This window comes from Crinia signifera, chromosome 1 (genome assembly GCF_055691185.1).
Source record: "Crinia signifera chromosome 1, ASM5569118v1, whole genome shotgun sequence".
Lineage (NCBI taxonomy): Eukaryota > Metazoa > Chordata > Amphibia > Anura > Myobatrachidae > Crinia > Crinia signifera.
Window position 1 is genome coordinate 387,991,553 of NC_139217.1, and position 18,467 is coordinate 388,010,019.

The window sequence follows — 18,467 nt, forward strand, 5'->3', positions numbered from 1 at the left end:
TCACACAAAGTGGCTGCACATGCACAACATCGCTCCCCTGTGTGAACGTGCGGGGGAGCGAACCAACCTGAATGAGGGCCATAGCCTGTTACACACACACACACACACACACACACATAGCCTGTTCCTTCACACATACAGCCTGTCACACACACACACACATATACATACATAGCCTGTTACACACACACATATACATACATAGCCTGTTACACACATACACACATATATACATACATACAAAGCCTGTTACACACACACACATAGCCTGTGTTACACACACACACACACACACACACACACATATTCAAAGCCTGTTACACACCCACATATACATACATAGCCTGTTACACAAACACATATACATACATAGCCTGTTACACATACACACACACACACACACACACACACATAGCCTGTTACACACACACATAGCCTGTTACACACACACACACACACACACACACACACACATATATACATACACAGCCTGTTCCTTCACACATACAGAACATAGCCTGTAACACACACACACATAGCCTGTTACACACACACATATATACAAAGCCTGTTACACACACACACATAGCCTGTTACACACACACACACACACACACACACACACACACACATATAGACATACATACATAGCCTGTTACACACACACACACACACACACACATAGCCTGTTACACACACACACATATATACACAGCCTGTTACACACACACACACACACACACATATACATACATACAAAGCCTGTTACACACACACACACACACACACACACACACACACATAGCCTTTTACACACACACACACACACACACACACACATACATACAAAGCCTGTTACACACACACACACACACACACACACACATACATAGCCTGTTACACACACACATATAGACATACATACATAGCCTGTTACACACACACACACACACATAGCCTGTCACACACACATATATACATACATACACAGCCTGTTACACACACACACACACACACACACACACACACACACACACACACACACATATACAAAGCCTGTTACACACACACACACACACACACACACACACACACACATACCCTGTTACACACACACACACACACACACATATATATACATACATATATACAAAGCCTGTTACACACACACACACACACACACACACACACAGCCTGTTACACACACACACAGCCTGTTACACACACATATATCCATACATACACAGCCTGTTACACACACACACACACACGCTTTTTGTCTGTTCCCCCTGTCCATAGCCATGCATTGCGGGCGGCATTACCTTTTGAACCAGGAACTTGGAGCAGGAGCAGGACAGCCATCGCTGACCGGGCTTAGGCAAATTCGGGGGCGTGGCCTAATCGCGGACCCGTGGCCACGCCCCCTTTTCAATTTTTTTTTTTTTTTTTTTTTTTTTGTGTGTGTGTGTCGGGACCCGGGCCCCCCTGGCAGGCCCGGGCCCAGGTAAAATGTACCCGCCCCCCCTGCCTCTCGGCGGCCCTGCCCACACATAATTACCCCACATACTAGTTCCCACTTAAATTACTATTTACTCTCCACACCAGTGCCAACATAATATTAATACCCCAGTACTAGACTCATATTACATATGTCCTGGCTGGGATGTGGGACTTGTAGTACATAGGTCTTCCCTCTAGATACATACTAACTCACCCCTTCCCTTTGGACCATAATAGTGTTCACTGGGTCTCTATCAAAGGCTTCTCCAAAATACTGGCAGCTGAGGGATGTATACAGTACGACAGTCTTTTACTTCTGGCAGATAGGAGAAAAAATAATTTAAATGTACCAGAAAAATTCCTCCCTTTTGCTATGATTCCTTTTAAAAAACAACCGCTAGGCACATGTCCCACTGTCCTATGTAACACAGGAGACTCTGCCAGGAGCTCTCCCAGACCAGTCAGAAACTAAATTAAAAAAGTGCGACATTTTCATTTCATTTAAATTGTATTTTTTCCACAGTACTGCATATTATTAAAATGTCAGATTTCATTTATAAACAGTCTTATCATGTTTATTTTTATTAGATCTATAGTTTATTGCTTTAGTTTAGACAGTGCATCATATTTGAATCAAATAACACCCTTTTGCGCCTTTGGTTTTGTGATTAAGATGATCGTATATAGAATGGCCCTGTCATACTCACTTCTGTCACACACAAAATATCCAATAAACACAGACACACAGGTGCAGATAGAGCGCTGCCCAAGGTCACAGATTAACATTTCATGTAACATTGTATCTAATTACAGGGAACCGAGTGCCGAAAGCACAGTAATATATCCTGGAATATTTTCATTATAAGATTGTTAGAAACTCATACATAACTTGCTGAAAATTCTAAAACAATCGCAGGTTCAACGCTGTTTTCAAGCCATTGTTGCAAATTGACAAAGCAGAATTGTTGGATATTTCCCTGCATGTATTTCCTAATTAATACACTTACATATCAGAGCTGTTGCTTTGATAGATAGATAGATAGATAGATAGATAGATATTAATAGATAGATTAAACAGATATTGATTAGAGATGTTCACCGGCCACTTTTCGGGTTTTGGGTTCTGATTACCTTGAGGTTTTGGGTTCTAATGGGTTTTGGCAAAACACCTAAGTGTTTTGTGTTTGGATTTTTTGGGTTTTGGGTTCTGATTTTTTGTTAAAAAAGCATAAAAACTGCTAAAATCGCAGAATTTGGGTGAGTTTTTTTGCTCCTACGCTATATTAACCTCAATGACATTAATTTCCACTCATTTCCAGTCTATTCTGAACACCTCACACCTTACAATATTGTTTTTAGGGCAAAAGGTTGCACCGAGGTAGCTGGATAACTATGATAAGCCACACAAGTGTGCGGCACAAACACTAGACTGATATGGCACACTTAGCATACCCTCTAGGCTGATACTGCACACCTAGAATTACCCCTGGACTGATATGGCACAGGTAGCATCACCCCTGGACAGATACGGCACATTTAGCATCACCCCTGGACTGATATGGCACACTTAGCATCCCCCCTAGTCTGATACGGCACACCTAGCATCACCCCTGGACTGATATGGCACACTTAGCATCACCCCTGGACTGATACGGCACACTTAGCATCACCCCTGGACTAATACAGCACACTTGGCAGCACCCCATGAATTATACGGCAGACTTGGCTCACCCCAGGAATTATTTGGCAGACTTGACTCACCCCTGGACTGATATGGCACACTTAGCATCACCCCTGGACTGATACGGCACACTTAGCATCACCCCTGGACTAATACAGCACACTTGGCAGCACCCCATGAATTATACGGCAGACTTGGCTCACCCCAGGAATTATTTGGCAGACTTGGCTCACCCCTGGACTGACATGGCACACTTAGCATCACCCCTGGACTAATACAGCACACTTGGCAGCACCCCATGAATTATACGGCAGACTTGGCTCACCCCAGGAATTATTTGGCAGACTTGGCTCACCCCTGGACTGATATGGCACACTTAGCATCACCCCTGGACTGATACGGCACACTTAGCATCACCCCTGGACTAATACAGCACACTTGGCAGCACCCCATGAATTATACGGCAGACTTGGCTTACCCCAGGAATTATACGGCACAGATGGTGGCACCCCTGACCTGATACAGCACACATGGAATTATACGGCACAGATGGCGGCACCCCTGGACTGTTACGGCACACATGGCGGCAGGCATGGAATTATACGGCAGACAAATTCCTGCAGTAAAAATAAAAATTTGTATTCTTTTAATTATAAAAAAGAGCAGCACACCTTACTTAGCAACACCCCATGAATTATACAGCACTCTTGGCTCACCCCTGGACTACAGCGCATTTAACAGCCCTTGCAGTAAAAAAAAAAAAAACACCTTAATTTTATTTTCATTAAAAAAAAGGGCAGCTCCCCTGGTCTGATATGGGACACATGGGGCACCCCTGGAATTATACGGCACACATGCGGGCACCCCAGGACTGATACAGGACACATGGGGGCACCCATGGAATTATATGGCACACATGCGGGCACCCCTGGACTGATACAGCACACATGTGTGCACCCCTGGACAAATACAGCACACATGTGGGCACCCCTGGATGGATACAGCACACATGCGGGCACGCCTGGACTGATACGGGACACTGGGCAGAGCAGCTGGACTGATATGGCACACTTAACACCCCTTGCAGATTAAAAAAACAAACCTTTTTTTATTTCAATTAAAAAATGGGGGCAGCTCCCCTGGACTGATACGGGACACTGGGCAGCACAGCTGGACTAATTCGGGGCAGCCCTATAGTAAAACAAAAAAAAATTCAGAGATCCCTTTAGATGTCCCCCACAGTGGTCCCATATAACACAGCCCCCTTTAGTAGTAGCCTTAGTAATGCCCCCTTAGTAGCTGTTACCTAAATATGTTTCCCCCTCAGTAGTTCCCCCTCAGTAGATGTACAACAGTTCCTGCACATGTAGTTCCCCCTTAGTAAATGTATATTTTGTTAAGCAGCCCCCATAAATGTATAGCTTCTATTAGTTCCCCCCTTAGAATGTCCTCCACAATGTTATTAATTATTATTGTCCCCTTTCCCTGTGCGCAGAGACAGCACGGACACATCCGTGCTGTCTGACTCCTACATGCCGAATGAAAATGGCGCCGGAGCCGGATCTTATATAGATCCGAATCCGGCGCAGGGTGATGACGTTTCGCCCTCGTTTTGGACCCGGGAAGATGGCGGCGACCACCGAACTCCCTGGATCCGGCCTCGGATCAGGTAAGTCCGTGGGGGTTCGGATCTCTAGGATCCGAACCCGCTCATCTCTAATATTGATAGATGCTTTGTTGTCTGGGCCTGTGTCTTGATAAGGCTCTGATACAGTATATCAAGAATTCTATATAGCAGGGATCTGTGCATAAGATGTGTGCTGCATCACAGGGATCTGTGTATAAGGATGTGTCCTGCATCACAGGGATCTGTGTATAAGGATGTGTGCTGCATCACAGGGATTATGTCAGACATCTGACTCCGCCCCCGAAGTTCGATGCAGGAACTCTGAAGTAGGTAAGTATGGTACATGGACCCCTGGGTCCAGGGCGCATACACCACACATCTTGCACGCCTATATACTTACCTTTCCGCTAATTCCTTAGTTCTGCACAGGCCGACAGTCTGGCTTGGCAGTAGAAGCAGAAATCACAGGCAAAGTAGTGCAGTGGCCAGTTTCGCAATGATGTACACACATGCAGTAGAGAAGTCCCCAGCAACATGACATTGGCGCCATGTTTACACAGACCCTGCATATGGGCTCTCTTACACTGCCCATGATTTCTCTGCAGCTATTTTCTTGTTGAAGAACAATGAATAATGATTGTCTATCTCTGCAATAAGCAGCAATAGAACATTTATGTTAGCAGAACTTCTTACTAAATAGGGGCCATAGTGATTTAACATTTTTAAATAATGTGAATTTAAAGGGGGTTCCCGGTTTAAAAACCAACCACTTCCTTTCACAATAGTATTACTTTGTTGTGGTCTCTTCTCCAGGACTCCTACCATTTGTTGCATTTAGTAAGGACCCACCACATACATATAGCTGGGACATAAGCTGTACATTTTTGTTACTCTCTGTAGCTAGGGAAATCTGACACAGCAGCTGTAGACAGGGCAGCCATCAGGGGGATAGGGACAGCGGGGACTCTAGTCCTGGGCCCAGACAGAAAGGCGGCCCAGGACTGGAGTCTATACAGTATCATTTGTCAAAATTTGACTACGCAATGTATTGGTTGAGTAGTGCGGTGGACACCGGAGGTCTTACCAGGCACACCGGGGGTTCGACAAGGGGGAGAAGGGCCCTGCCTATTTTTTCAGTCCCTGGCCCCACAATTTTTAATGGCAGCCCTGGCTGTAGGGCGTTCAGTCAATGCGAGTCACTGGCCACCTATCCCCTGCTACTGGGACAGAGTTTGACAGCACCATAGATGATCAGTAGAGGTCCTGTATTTCTACACCCTTATTTACAGTGGCAACATTGTTGTAAATAGCAGTGTGCCAACATAGCTGGTGCTATAGAGTTGCACATTGGTTGGCAAATCTCTCCCCCCTATGTAAATATGCACAGACAAGTTAAATATGTCTGCCAAAGTTAGAGTTGCACTTTATTAGGCATATGTTTCCATGTCATGCCTGTTGTTCCCTTGCATGTGGATTCCCCTGATCTGTAAGGGGTGAGACCAATGTGTTCGCTCTCCTGCAGTGACAGGAACCTGGTGCTGTAGTTTGATAGTCACCTGCAGCACTGGGCTCCTGTCATAGATGAAGAGCCAGCACTACAGACCTGTTTTTGGGGGCCATTTGCATCTCCAGGGAGTGACAAACCAGAGATCCCTGAGAGGCCACGCCTCCTAACATTTGGTCACTCCCCTTCTGGACTGTCACACCTCCGCTGCTGCCAGGAGTTTTTTTTTTTTAATGCAGACACATCATAATTCAGAGTTAGACACAACACTGTAAAGAGTAACAGTCATACATGACAAATGGACGTCACATGACTGCGTTGAGATTGTTCTGATTGCTTTTTGTACAGCATGTACTTAATGCTTTGCCATTTCATGTTTCTTGTGCTTCTTAGAACAGTCTTTAAGGGATTCCTGCACTTAATTTCAGTGCTTTTCTCTTAATTAAAGAACTCCAATTTGGGAGATGATAATGGCTTCACTTACGGTTATAGCTCTAATGAGATTCTTTAGTGTTATAATTAGAAATGAATTTTTGTAGTTTGCTTCTGTCCAAGAATCATATAATTGTGCATAGTGGCTGTGAGGAATCCGTACAACCATTTTGAAAGATTACTTCAGATGAACACATTTGCCTATGAGGCTTGTGTGACATTTTAATTGGTGAATTACATTTTAGATATCCAACTATTTTGTCATCTGTAACTACAAGGCAGCAAAGTAATTATATCCTTTGTATATAGAGTGCTTTATGCATTGCGGAAATATGTTTTATCTACTAACTGTGGTCATTTCCATGTAAACAGAACTATAGTCATAACTTGACACTTTAATGCCCAGTACCAAAAAGATAATTGGTGTCCCCCCCCCCCCCCATACATTTGAAATAGAGATAGCGCTTGCCAAGACATGGCAAAAATAGAGTGAGTGACATCATGTGGAAGGGGCGTGGCTGCATAATAGTACCTAGTAATCCCTCCAGGATTAGGGGGCACTTTGCATGCAGTGGCACGGGCCCGTTGATGTCACAAGTGTGGGAAGGCCTGCCTGCCAAAGTCTCTGTTGGGGGCATGCCCGGAATCTACTAAGGTGCAGGGCTTCCTCAGAGTGTTTTGTACAGCAAAGTGTAACGGGCCCGGCTCTTTTTGCAGGGTGCCGCTAATTGGGAAGGGTGTGTTTTGCCCTTTAAAAATCGGGCATGGTGTGACGCCCTGCTAAAATAGCCTAGAATGAACACTAGTACCATTTCACATTACACCACACAGTAATGTCTGTTATTCACATTATACCACACTGTAGTACACCTTATACATGATACACCACACAGTAGTACCCCTTATACATATAATGCAACAGACCCTTATATATGTTATACAAACCAGTAGGGCTCCTTATACATGTTCTTCTACACAGCATAGCCCATTATAAACAGTATAACACACTGCACAGACCTTTAGACACATTACACCACATAGCAGAGCCCCTTATACACATTATAACTTACAGTAGTAGCCCTTATACACATTATGGCACACAGTAGAGCCCCTTATACACCCTATGCTACAGTAGAGTCCACTACTAAGCACCTTGAGTTCTGTTAGAGACTGTTAGCAATGTATAAATACAATTATTATTATAATCATTATTCCATTCAGTAAAGCCCTTACACATTAGAGTACTTACTCTTCCACCCGCTTCTTCCTAATTCCTCCTGTACTGCATTCCTCATAACGTCTCCCTCCACCCCAAGGTACTGTGCATCATCATAATCATTCCTCCCATGGCACCCTAAAGTATCAGTGTTTTTTCATGGCCCCTACAGGCCCACATTTTCTTATTGATGAGTTTGTAAAAGCATTCAATGAGTTGTGCTTCTGATTGTCCACATATTATAAAAGATTGCCAGCCACTACCACTGGGTTTGCCTATTATTTTGCCCAAAAATTATTTTCATTTGGTCCTCTGCAAGCCCTGCCAGAGTCTTGCACCACCCCACAGTGGCAAACACAGGATTTTTAGAGGGGGGTCTCCAAATGTAATCTAAAATCTCCCACTTTGCAGCGCATTGGAGTAAATACGGGAGTATGGTGCAGCGGTAACAGCCTAGAATATTGGTCTTTTTATATAATGGATACTGTATGGAATACAGCATTAATATTTAAGAGTACAGAGGGTCTAAAGTATAGGCTATGTCAAACATTTAAATAAGATAAGTGGTCAGGAAAAGGTTAAAAAATATCATAATAAATAAATGCACAAACATAATAGAACCAGTACTGCACTTCCTAAACTCACAATCTCTCACTATATGGTAAGACTCCTGTCTCTTCCTCCTGGCAGCTGCTCTCTGGTTCATTTGGGAACCACTGGTCTAGCTCCATTGAAACAATTGCAGGAGATGCAACTGCTGCTTGTCAACACACTCTGGAGGGCCCTGCTGTTCTAAGAGGCATGTTCAACTGCCCATGATTTTTTGCCTGCATAAAAATATGCAGACCATAAACCAGTTTTGACTTACCACGGCTATGTGGGCTCACAAGACCTGTATCCATTTAAGAAAAATTGGCTGCAGGGATTTTTTGCGGACAGAAGCCATGGGAGGAGGAAAAAAATATTCCATTACAGGCACTCCTCTCTTCCTGACATCAATGAGGATTCTGGCACTGGAATCCTGACTGCCAGGATGCGGAATGTAAGTGTGTCAGGGTGGGTCAGCATTAGGCTTGGGCGGAGGGGTAGGGTTAGGTTTAGTCACCAGGGGGGAACTTGGGGTTAGGCTAAGGGGGTGGGGGAAAATGGGAGTTAGGGTTAGGCTGTGGGAAGGGAAAGTTAGGCACCTAGAAGGGGGTTTAAGCTGCAGGGCTGAGACGGTTAGGGTTAAGCAGCAGGGTATGGGGGTTAGGCTCTAGTGTGAAGAGTTAGGCTGCGGTTGGGATGCTTAGGGTTATGCAGCAGGGAGGGTTCGGGTTAATGGGGGACAGGGGGAGAGTAACTCCATTGTCGGAATTCTCTCCTTTAGGATGTCAGTGTCGGTTTTCTGAATGCCGGTATTCCAAACGTTGGTCATCCGTATGGATCCCCTTTCATCATCCCCATGCTAGTTGAAAGAGATCCACCAGATACAGACTTCCTTTCCCTGCACACCCTTCCCTGTACTGGCTGACACAAGTAACAATGTATTTTCTTGATACAAAAATGTTATAACTTATATATTGGGCCTGATTCTGTGTCGTACAGATGTCTCCTCATGGACCCAAGTAGCAAATTTGGCCAAACAGCGCATGCGAAGAAACCAGCTTATGCATTGTAGCCTACATACAATCCATTTTGAGTCAGAAAAATGTCTTGTCATCTAACTTTGCAGGGATTGGGGTGTAAGTGGGTGGCAGGCAACATAAGGAGTGTCACGGGCATAGTCCATCTTTTATACATCATAAAACTTGATTGAAAATCCATAATGATGACTATGACTGATTTGCAGTTGCTGCCGATACCCTGCAGTTAAGTCTGTCTCCAGACAAGTGCTATAATGTGCAGTACGAATGGTGTAGTGGTTAGCATTACTGCCTCAGAGTGCTGAGCTCATGGGTTCAATTCCCACCATGGCCCTAACTGTGCGGAGTTTGTATATTCTCCTCATGCCTGCATGGGTTTCCTCTCACAATCCAAAAATATACAGATAGGTTAATTGGCTTCCAACAAAAATTAACCCTAGAATGTCTGTGTATGCGTGTCATGTGGTAGGGAATATAGATTGTAAGCTCCACTGGGGCAGGGACTCGTGAATGTTCAAATATTTTCTGTAAAGCGCTGTGGAATCTGTGTGCGCTATGTATGAATCTGTTAATTAATAAATAAATATAATGGTTATATCTCGGCTAGACTAGAGTATGAGAGAGATGACAATTACATCCATGTTATTCTCCTTTTAAATTCACCTCTTTTTAGTTATTCTTGTGATCTTATTGTGGCTTTTAGTCATAACCATGCCATTGATAATAAACCAGCATCATTTGCTTGTCCGACTCCTGAATCAGGAACAACTGGATTTTTTTTTCTCTATAATATATAGAGTTAATAGCAATAGTGACATCTGGTGGCAGAAGGTAATATTTGCATGTCTAATCCTCTAATGAAGTTAGTTAGTGTGTGTATGGGACAGGGCTGCATATACAGTAGCCATGAGTTTTGTAGTGATTATATTGTTACTTGCTGTGACTGTACATTGCACATACTTATAACTGTCTGTCTTACACAGTCCACCTTTATTATTTATGTTATATAAGAAAAAGGGTAATAAAAAGAATATCAGCATATTTCCTTTTTCCCCTCTGAATGCTAGTGCCACCATCCACAGATAGAAAGCCAGACAGTTCTTACGTAAGATGACTGTGCTGCATGTATATATATATATATATATATATATATATATATATATATATATATATATATATATATATATATGTAGACAGGATGTCAGCATAATCACTGATCACATGTAGGGCACCATGTGATACACAGTGGAACAGTAACTATTAGAGCTACAGAACTGTATTTCTGAGCTGCAGACGAATGTAAAGCATAAATAGGCAGGTCATGTTCTCTGGATAGCGCAGATTCCTTTAGGTCTGTTGTCTCACAGTCCCTATTGAGCATTATTGAGAGGAATACTTCCTCAGTACATAAGGGGGGTTATTTTAGTTTATTTGCTCCCCGTGTGTTGACACAGGGGAAGGGATAATATGTGTCTGCACATGTGCAGACGCATTGTTCGTGTGGCCACGGCAAACAGGGTGTTCGCTGAGCGCACACACCCAAGTGTGTGAGGCGAGAAGCGTGGAGGGGCATGGGTGGCAGGCCATTTACATATGGGAACTCCCAGCATTATATGGGAATTCCCATGAGAATGCTGGGCGTTCTCATGCAAATGCCCCGATGGTGCGCGGGGGGGGGGGGCAGCTGACATGACCGGATGTAGCTGCCTGCCCACTCCCTCCCAAGTGTCCATGTGTATGTAAGTGACATGGATCCCACTAGGATCCCACTAATAAGAAAATACAATTTTGGAAACCTGTATCTTCAAAATGTATCGGTATGGCTCATAATGCATCATTCACAGAACTGGACAGTGCACATTTGCTTCTCTGCAGAGTTACTCACCTCCCAGTCCATGCAACTGGACTCAACCAGGGCTGTGGATCAAGGATTGACAAGTGTCTAGTTTGACAGTCAATAGGTCAACACAAAAAAGTTGACATTGATAAAAGGTTGACATGAAAATGTCAACACAAGCAAAAGGGCGATATGAGCAGATCAACGTATATTTTCACTGTTTTTTATGTCAATGTTGACACCTGTCGACATAGACCCCCAATAAGTGTAACGCATACCCTCAAATGGTGCTTCTCTGCGCCTAACCCTTTCCCAATCGCAATCCATATGGATCTTAAAGCATGACAAGGTCCCAAAAAAACATGAAAAACTCTTCATGTGTCGACCATTTCCACTTTTTGCTTGTGTTGGCCATCTGTCATTGTGGGCCTAGTGCATGTCGACATTTTGTCAATGTTGACCTATTGACTGTCGACCTATCATTCGGACACCCTCAACCAGCAACTGGCTTTGCAAATGTTCAGATCCACATGTGAAAAGAGTAAAGGGCCACTGCAAGGTCTAGCTGGCAACCTCCTCTTGGAACACTTACATTATTAATGAGCGAGGGAATAACAGGACTTTATTTAGTATGTGTTTATTGCTTGTACTACATTGTGTGCGGGTGTGCTAACAAATGCACTTTCCTGTGAAAATTAAACAAGGAAATGCACAATGCTTCCCATTGCCCATTTAGGATGAGGTCTGACCTCCGGTGCAACAGGGGATGGGAACAGTCTAGTCTGGGAATTCTTCTACAAAACCCGGAACGCAGAAAAGCGTCTGCTCTACAAGTTACCAAACTTGGTCCTCAAAACACCATAACAGCCCAGGTGTTATAAATATCTAGGTTTGCACAGGTAACTTTTTTAGGGGTGCCGGACGGCTCCCGACAGTCGGGACTCCGACAGTCATTACTCCGACGTCGGAATCCCGACTGCTCCCTAGTGGGGGTCCACGACCCCCATAGAGGGAGAATAAAATAGGTGCGTGGCGAGCGCAGCGAGCCCGCAAGGGGCTTCATTGCGCTACCCCCGCTGTGCAGTCGGGATTCCGAAGTCTGAGTAATGACTGTCGGAATCCCGACTGTCAGTGAATTATACCACACCCCTTATTTAGTACCTCAGTCAATTTTATTTAACCACATCCACCTGTGTTAAACAATGGATATGCTTCAAACCTGGACTGTAAAGGTTCCCATACACTAGGACAATTTAGGCTTTTTGTCATCCATTTCTGACAGACCAGGCCGAGAAATTAGATGAAAAGTGTAAAAATGGCATGTGTTTGGCATCAGGTCTGAACTGGTGAGCATCGGATTAGAGCCTGAAGATCGGAAGGGCTGTGCTAGCTATGTCGGAACACCCCCCCCCCCTCCCCCCCCATTTTAATGTAATCATTATTAAGTTAAGTCCCAACTTGCCAGTAAAATTAGCCTAGAGATAAAACATTTCGCAGCGGGAAGTCGGCGTCTGCACAAGGTGACTTGCACACTATATAGCCTACGAGTGCCGCCCACCCACCAGTATTATCCTATCTCCCTGAGCTTTTGGAAGCCACCGGGCGTCAGTTATATATTTTAAGCACTAGCCAGCCACCAAATACATAATATATATATACAAAGTTAACTGTAGCCCACCTCAAAAAATGTTAAAGCAGTCTGGACTGTATGGAAGACCCGGAGGGAAGGTGGCCGGGAGTCAGAGTATTTGCAGTCTCTCTCTGTCTCTCTTACACTGACTGAGAGTGCAGGGAGGTTCGCGCCGCTCAGCTGCTTTCCCTTCCCTTTGGATGCACAGAAGCCAATAGGCTGTGTGAACACAGCAGCCAATGGGCGCCGGCGGCAGTGAGCCTCAGCAATCCAGCGGCGGAGCCGGACGCACAGGGGGACCATAGGATGAGAAGTCGGTGAGATGATTTACTGTGTACACTGCATGGCAGATCGGGTGGGCAGCGGTGGGTGACGAGCGGCGCTGCCGCCGACATATGATGAATCATGCCGGCGGCGGCGCTTGTCACTTGCCGCTATCCACCTGCTCTGCCATGCTGCTATTTAAAAGCATGACAGCCTGCCGTGCCGCCCTCGATTGGTGCCGCCCTGAGGCCCGTGCCTCACGGGCCTAGGCACAATTCCGGCCCTGCACCTTAGAGTGCCTTAAGCGCCAGATTTCAGAGCCACTGTTCTACTCCTTCCCAGATCACATTTCTATAAACCATGTCTATGTGTTAAAGGACAATTGCCTTTATTCTGGTTCACTTGTAAAGGCAAATTCCTTCTCAGATGGACAAAACCATGTGCACTGCAGGGGGCATATGTAACATGTGCAGAGAGAATTAGATGTGGGTGAGTTATTTAGTTTCTGTGCAGGGTAAATACTGACTGCTTTATTTTTACACTGCAATATAGATCTCACTTTGAAGTAAAACCCCACCCAAATCTAATTCTCTCTGCACAAGTAACATCTGCCCCACCTGCAGTGCACATGGTTTTTGTCCATTTGAGAAGGAATTTACCTTTAAGAGTGAACCATCTCTCATCCTAACCTTGTGTTTGTTTGCTTCCATCCCTGCTGTGTCACCCCAGTTTGTCTGCTCCGTAGCTTTAGAATGTAAGCTCTAACGAGCAGGGCCCTCTCTCCTCATGTGCTTTTCTTAGAATATATACTGTATCTGCCACTGTTATAATTGCATCAGTGTCCACCATTACAACTGTAATTTTTTATTTACCATGTACTTATCCTAATATGCATTTGTACTGTAAATCACAATGTTTCTTGTATTGTTCTTTGCTCGTCTATGTATTGTCAGACGCTGCGGAACCCTTGTGGCGCCATATAAATAAACGATAATAATAATAAATAATAATAACCAGAAAACCCTTCAATATTAGGCATATACATGCATCTGTCACAATATCAGCAAGAAATCCACACATCTGAAGGCGCTAACATTTACACACATATAGTTACTATCACTGCCTAAAAGCCCGTAGCCGTACTCAATATACAAAGTGCATTTGTTTAAATACAGACAAATGGGGACATTTCCATCGACTTATAGACAGCTATAAGTAATGGGTGCCCCGATGAAGCTATTCAATGGTTTTGCCGATCATTTGTAACTTATTGTGCTGTAAGTGCAGATTAGCATTTGGGCGCCCAAAAGATGGACTTTCTCCAATTCCTGGTTACCAAAAACATCGCTACCCACCCATTTCATGCTGCCGCGCAAGAGACGATTGAACTCCTGCCATGGAGTCACAGAACAGCTTATGCTCTATACTTATTCACGTTTGCAAACAAATATTTTTTGTATATAATGGTATATATTGAAAATAAGATCTCCATGTAGAGAAATATTTGCATGTAAAATATCAGCCTAAATGAATCTAACCCTCTTCCCTTTGTAATAAGTAAGTCCAACTAGAATAGTCATGGTAGGTAGGAATTGTCAGGTTTAATTTGTTATTGCAGAGTCTGGATTTTTGCTGAGCAAACTTTCCTTGTTTCCTTTATATAGTGGTTACGGAACCCTGGGCCGCAGCATGAGAAGAGGACGCTGTTTGGGGACATGGTGTGCTTCTTGTTCATAACACCACTTGCCACCATCTCCGGCTGGCTGTGCCTGCGAGGGGCGGTGGATCATCTGCACTTCAGTAGCCGGCTAGAAGCAGTTGGACTTATTGCACTCACTGTTGCACTCTTTACTATTTACCTCTTTTGGACACTTGTGAGTATTCCGTATTCATTGATTGCCGATTTGTTCTTCGTATCTTTTTCCGCAAACAAGTTATTTGTGTGTTTTAGGGTATATGGTCACTAGGTCGACTTTGAAAAGGTCGACATGCATTAGGCCAACCACTGAATGTTGACAGGCCTTAGGCCGACACACTTAAAATGCCGACATTGCTTTAGGTCTACAGGGTCATTAGGTTTACATTGGGAAGGTCGACAGTCAAAAGGTCAACATGAGTTTTTCACTTTTGTATGTCATCCACTAGGGTGTGGAGGGAGAATAGAATAGTGTGCCGAGCGTATTGAGGCACCGTGCCCGCAGCATGGCAAGTGCAACGAGCCATGCGAGGGAACATAGTCAACATGGACACTATAACGGTGCACTGTGTGACCAGGTGACCAGTTCTAGGTCACCTAGGAAAGATGACCAGTGACTGCAATGGCGGTCAGCCAGCCAACCTGGTCAGCCAGCACAACCAGAAAGAGTCTCTCTCTCTTTATAGTGGCAGCCTGACAGCCAGGCCCAGAAGGTTTCAGAGGAGCACTCTGAGGTGAGGAAGGTTTTTTTTGTTTATGGCTACTTACCTTGCTTGTATGTATAATTTTAAATAATTTATTATTAATGTATTTGGTGATTATTGGTGTTGGCATCTCTCTCCCAGTCTTCTAGTGTCTCTTTATCACCTCCATACCACCTAGCGTCTCTCTTTCCCCTCCCTACCGCCCTGCGTCTATCTATCCCCTCCCTACCGCCCCCTGCATCTCTCTATACCCTCCCTAGTGCCTCCTTTTTGTGATGCCAGGCCTCCTTTTCATGAGGACATGCCCCCCTTTTAAAAGCCGCGCAAGGGTCCCGCCTGCTGCGGGTGGGCCTGCGTGCTCAAAATGCCAGGGCCGATTACTGGTCCCAGTCTGGCCCTGTCTATAACTGATGTAAGTCAGTATAACATGCAGGTTATCACTTTTACACATATATTCTTATTATGCATGCTAGGGGTTTCAGGAGATAAGCTGTGGTACTGTTCTTATTACACATGCTAGGGGTTTCAGGAGATAAGCTGTGATACTGTTCTTCTTACACATGCTAGGGGTTTCAGGAGATTAGCTGTGATACTGTTCTTCTTACACATGCTAGGGGTTTCAGGAGATAAGCTGTATACTGTTCTTCTTAAGCCCCGTACACGGGGGAGATATATTGCACAGCCATATATTGATAGCAATATATGGCTGAGCAATATATTGCTCAGTTTCTCCTTTTCATCAGCGACCAGAGATGGTCACTGATGAAAGGGAACCTCTGCCGGGGTGCCGCAGAGGTAATCAGCTGGTCGCAGAGCAAGCTCCTGCGACCAGCGATTAGAATGGGGCTGGAAACGGGAGCGCGCACCCGGCGATTTATCGCCGGGGCACACTCCTATCACTGGCAATATGGTCACCTGCGACCATATTTCCAGCGATTTCAGCCCCTATCGCCCCCGTGTCTACACAGCTTTAGACATGCTAGGGGTTTCAGGAGATAAGCTGTGGTACCTGTTCCACACAGGTGACTGCAATTATCAATTAAGATAGAAGTCCAGAAGCAGAGCATTTTCTACCTAATGGAATGGGCCATGTTGGAGGGTATGGTATAATCTCAATCGTCAGTTACAATATTGTTTGATCACTATCATACATTTACAACTGCCAATTCTAAATCTGTGTTTTCATTTTTTTCCAGGTGTCATTTAGATACCACTGTAGATTATACAATGAATGGCGTCGGACCAATCAGAGGGTTATTCTGGTGATCCCTAAATCGATCAATTTACCTTCCAATCAGCAGTCATTATTGGGTCTGCACTCACTCAAACGGAATTCAAAAGAGACTATAGTGTGACGAGAGATCACATAGGACTTGCAGTAACATGCACTGTAGCACTATCCCTTCTGTCACTTGGACATCATTCAGAGACTGTTAACCCCAACATGGATATGTAAACTCCATTTCCTGGAAGACTTCATTTTTATTTAAGCAATGAACGCTGCAAATATGTGTTTGCTAATTTGCCAAACCTGTTCATTTAGCCGGTGGTATCTTGCCTACCCTTCTGAAATGCAGCAGCCTTTACCTTTCTGTTTTGTTATCTTATGACATCAAAAGTAGAAGTACCCTTTTTTACTCCATTAGTCCTTTTTTTTTAGCAGTCTATGGTAAGATGTGTGCACCCTATTCCCAACCACAGTGCATCAGCGGTTTGGGCTGAACCAATAGTCATGTCAATGCAGCGCTATAATCATACTTGTCTGATCTCACAGAATGTCTGGGATACTCACAATTGTCTGGGAATGTAAACCAGAGAACGCCTACTTCCCTAGCATAGTGGGCTGTCTAAGGGCTTCTTGTCAGCATGGTCCGATACTGCGAATCACAGCATTGCACAGGGCGGGAGGATTTAAAGTATTCAAGTATTATTTTATATTGACTAATATTAATATACTTCCCAACTCTTGGACAGTTCTGATCTGTCCAGATTGAGGCAGGTATTGGACAGGTCAGAAACGGGGATTTTTATGCACCATTTTGTTTGAGAGAATGCTGCGAAGTATAGACTAGTGGTGTTACCGGTGACCTCACTGCCAGTGATGTCACTAGTTCCTAGTGAATGAGATGTGCTAGATATTGGTTCAGCACCTGCCTCTGCGCCGTGTGGGCCGCATGTACAAAATAAGTGTTCATGTACAAAGCAAAGGCATAAAATTTAGCACAATTATTTCCTCCAGTGACACATATGCAGCCCTCTATGTCATGATTTGTTTTGTTTGTTTGTTTTCAAGACATTTTGTACAAATATATTTATGGTTTCTAAAATATTTTTTTAAAACAACTATTTTTTCCAAGCCTTACATATAAAGGATAAGTGGATGTAACTTATTCTAACATTGATCTCTTTGGTCCATTTTCATTGTTTACTTTGATTGTGATGCTGAAAGTTCTGGTCTTGCTTCTGATTGGACAGTGTTTGACAAACTTTTGCTCATGAAGAAAAAGAAAAAAAAAGAGAGACGTTTTTATTCTGGACAAGTCCACTTAGTAACCCTTTCACTACCGGAGTGCTTTAGATCTTGTCATTATCCTTTGTCCCATGCCGTGTCTGGGAGCTGGATACACAGAGCAAATAAACATCTTGAACAGTTTTTAAAACTATTTCACATATACATTATGAGTTATTATAAGACTGTACATTATTTAAGTAATAAATTCTTCATAAAATGATTGTTTGACATCATTATTA

The 18,467-nt window shown here is 44.0% G+C and overlaps 1 protein-coding gene across 2 annotated transcripts in view; it reads left to right on the forward strand.

Annotated features, from left to right (window-relative positions):
• MARCHF3 (membrane associated ring-CH-type finger 3) overlaps positions 1 to 18,448 on the forward strand; it is a 180,877-nt gene extending 162,429 nt beyond the window's left edge. For both annotated transcript variants that reach the window (XM_083151564.1, XM_083151565.1), the window contains exons 4-5: positions 14,981 to 15,190; positions 16,913 to 18,448. In XM_083151564.1, the coding sequence (XP_083007690.1) occupies positions 14,981 to 15,190; positions 16,913 to 17,071 (369 nt within the window). In that variant the 3' untranslated portion in view covers positions 17,072 to 18,448. The remainder of the gene's footprint in view (positions 1 to 14,980; positions 15,191 to 16,912) is intronic.
• The last annotated feature ends 19 nt before the right edge of the window (positions 18,449 to 18,467 follow it).